A 1,707-nucleotide genomic window follows, 5' to 3' on the forward strand; every position below is an offset into this window, starting at 1 on the left:
CTTCACACTCGTCGTCCTCGGGGTTGAAATTGATGGCAAAGTCATGGGACACCTGAGTGGACACAAAAGAGACCTGTCAGCTGCCTGCCCTCCCCGGCCCCCGAGGCCTCACCGACTGGGAGACAGACAGACAGACAGACAGGCCCTGGCATCACTCCAGCCCCTGGATCCAGCGGGACCCGAGTCCCCGATTTGCATTTCTAATTGGACCAGTGCAGCCCGGCCGGCGTGGTCAGTGGGTGAGCGTCGACCTATGAACCAGGAGGTCACAGTTCGATTCCCAGTCAGGGCACAGGCCCGATTCCAGGCTCCACCCCCGGTAGGTGGGCGTGCAGGAGGCAGCCGATCCGTGACTCTCTCTCATCACTGATGTTTGTATCTCTCCCTCCCTCTCCCTTCCTCTCTGAAATCAATAATATATTAAAAAAAAAATACCAGCCCCGCCCCCCCATGGTTTTCTGCCTAAGCCAGTCGGACTGTTATTTGTAACTAGAAGATTCCAGGCGAAAGTCCCCCCTCTCCTGCCTCCAGAGGTCAAAGGTCAGCCCCTCTGTCTGGGAGGCCAGGGTCCCCGGTGCCCAGCGGAGGGGCAGTAGCCAGGGGTCCCAGGACCCAGCATGGCCAGGGGCCCTCTGCCAGGAGGGGCACAGAGGGAGGCGCCCAGGGCCCGGCCCCAGGCTGTCCTACCTCAAACTTGGGGGGGATCCGGGCTCCAAACCCCAGAGCAGAGAACCTCTTGTCGCTGGAAGAGAGGGGGCCCGTCACACAGGGCTCCTGGTTCCGGGTGCGAGTGGGGCTCACAGAACTCCGTGCCACCCCTTCCAACCCAGCCAGGCCCTGAGCCAACCTGGGGGAACGGGGACACGGTGCAGGCAGGTGGGGACAGCGCCACCGGGCCACCTCCTCCCACCCCTGCTCAGGCCTGGCACCTGCTGGGGAGGCACCGACCCGGTGAAGGTTGGCTTCCTGCCCCCTGGGCCCCAGACAGGAGCTTGCCCCTCCATGGCCTCAGTTTGCTGCTCTGTGAAGTGGACGCAGACCCCGCCCCGGTGTCTGTGTGAAGGGTGAATGGGACCCTGTGGTGAAGGCCAGCCCCACGTGGACACACGGTCTCTGACCTGCTCCACCTGGATCCGCAATGTGGAGCCAGCCACCCGGCTGTCACCAACCGTGGCCCATGCACGCCTGGCCTGGGCGGCTGCTCTGATGGGTGGACACGTCGGTGATGCCCATCCCCTGCCCAGGCCGGAGCCGGAGCCGGAGTCAGAGCTGGGGGGCGGGGGCCGGAGGACGCACCTGTCGTAGTCCTGGCAGACCTCGCCCACGGCCACCAGGGCCTGCAGGTACTCGTTGGGCTGGAAGGGGCTGATGTAGTGCAGGGAGCAGCTGTTCCGGGGGTCCCCGTTGGAGGCCGTGAAGTCGATGGCCACCTGTGGGGACCCCACGGTGATCCCGAAGCCCCTTCCCTCCTGGCCTGGGATGGCTCCTGCACCCCTCATTTGACAGGTGCGGGAAACCGAGGCTCGGGGAGCCACTCAGCCAGGAGCATCTCAGAGCGGCTCCCGGGGCCTTGGGAGGGGCCCTATGGGGACACCGGTCGGTGCCTCCTGCACCCAGAGCCCCCCCCTTGGCTGGACTCACGGGCCAGGCAGTGGGAAGGGCTGGGCCGGGACCGGGCACCTCTCAGCTGCCACCCTCCCCACCACC

At 65.6% G+C, this 1,707-nt stretch overlaps 1 protein-coding gene across 1 annotated transcript in view; it reads right to left on the bottom strand.

The window, feature by feature from the left end:
• Window positions 1–1,707, bottom strand: part of CPNE7 (copine VII) — a gene marked incomplete at its 5' end in the record, with an annotated part of 19,649 nt that overhangs the window by 2,328 nt on the left and 15,614 nt on the right. Inside the window, 3 exons of the mRNA XM_014535619.1 lie at window positions 1–52; window positions 688–742; window positions 1,297–1,534. Of these exons, the coding sequence (XP_014391105.1) occupies window positions 1–52; window positions 688–742; window positions 1,297–1,534 (345 nt within the window). The remainder of the gene's footprint in view (window positions 53–687; window positions 743–1,296; window positions 1,535–1,707) is intronic.

This window comes from Myotis brandtii, unplaced genomic scaffold (assembly GCF_000412655.1).
Source record: "Myotis brandtii unplaced genomic scaffold, ASM41265v1 scaffold1466, whole genome shotgun sequence".
Lineage (NCBI taxonomy): Eukaryota > Metazoa > Chordata > Mammalia > Chiroptera > Vespertilionidae > Myotis > Myotis brandtii.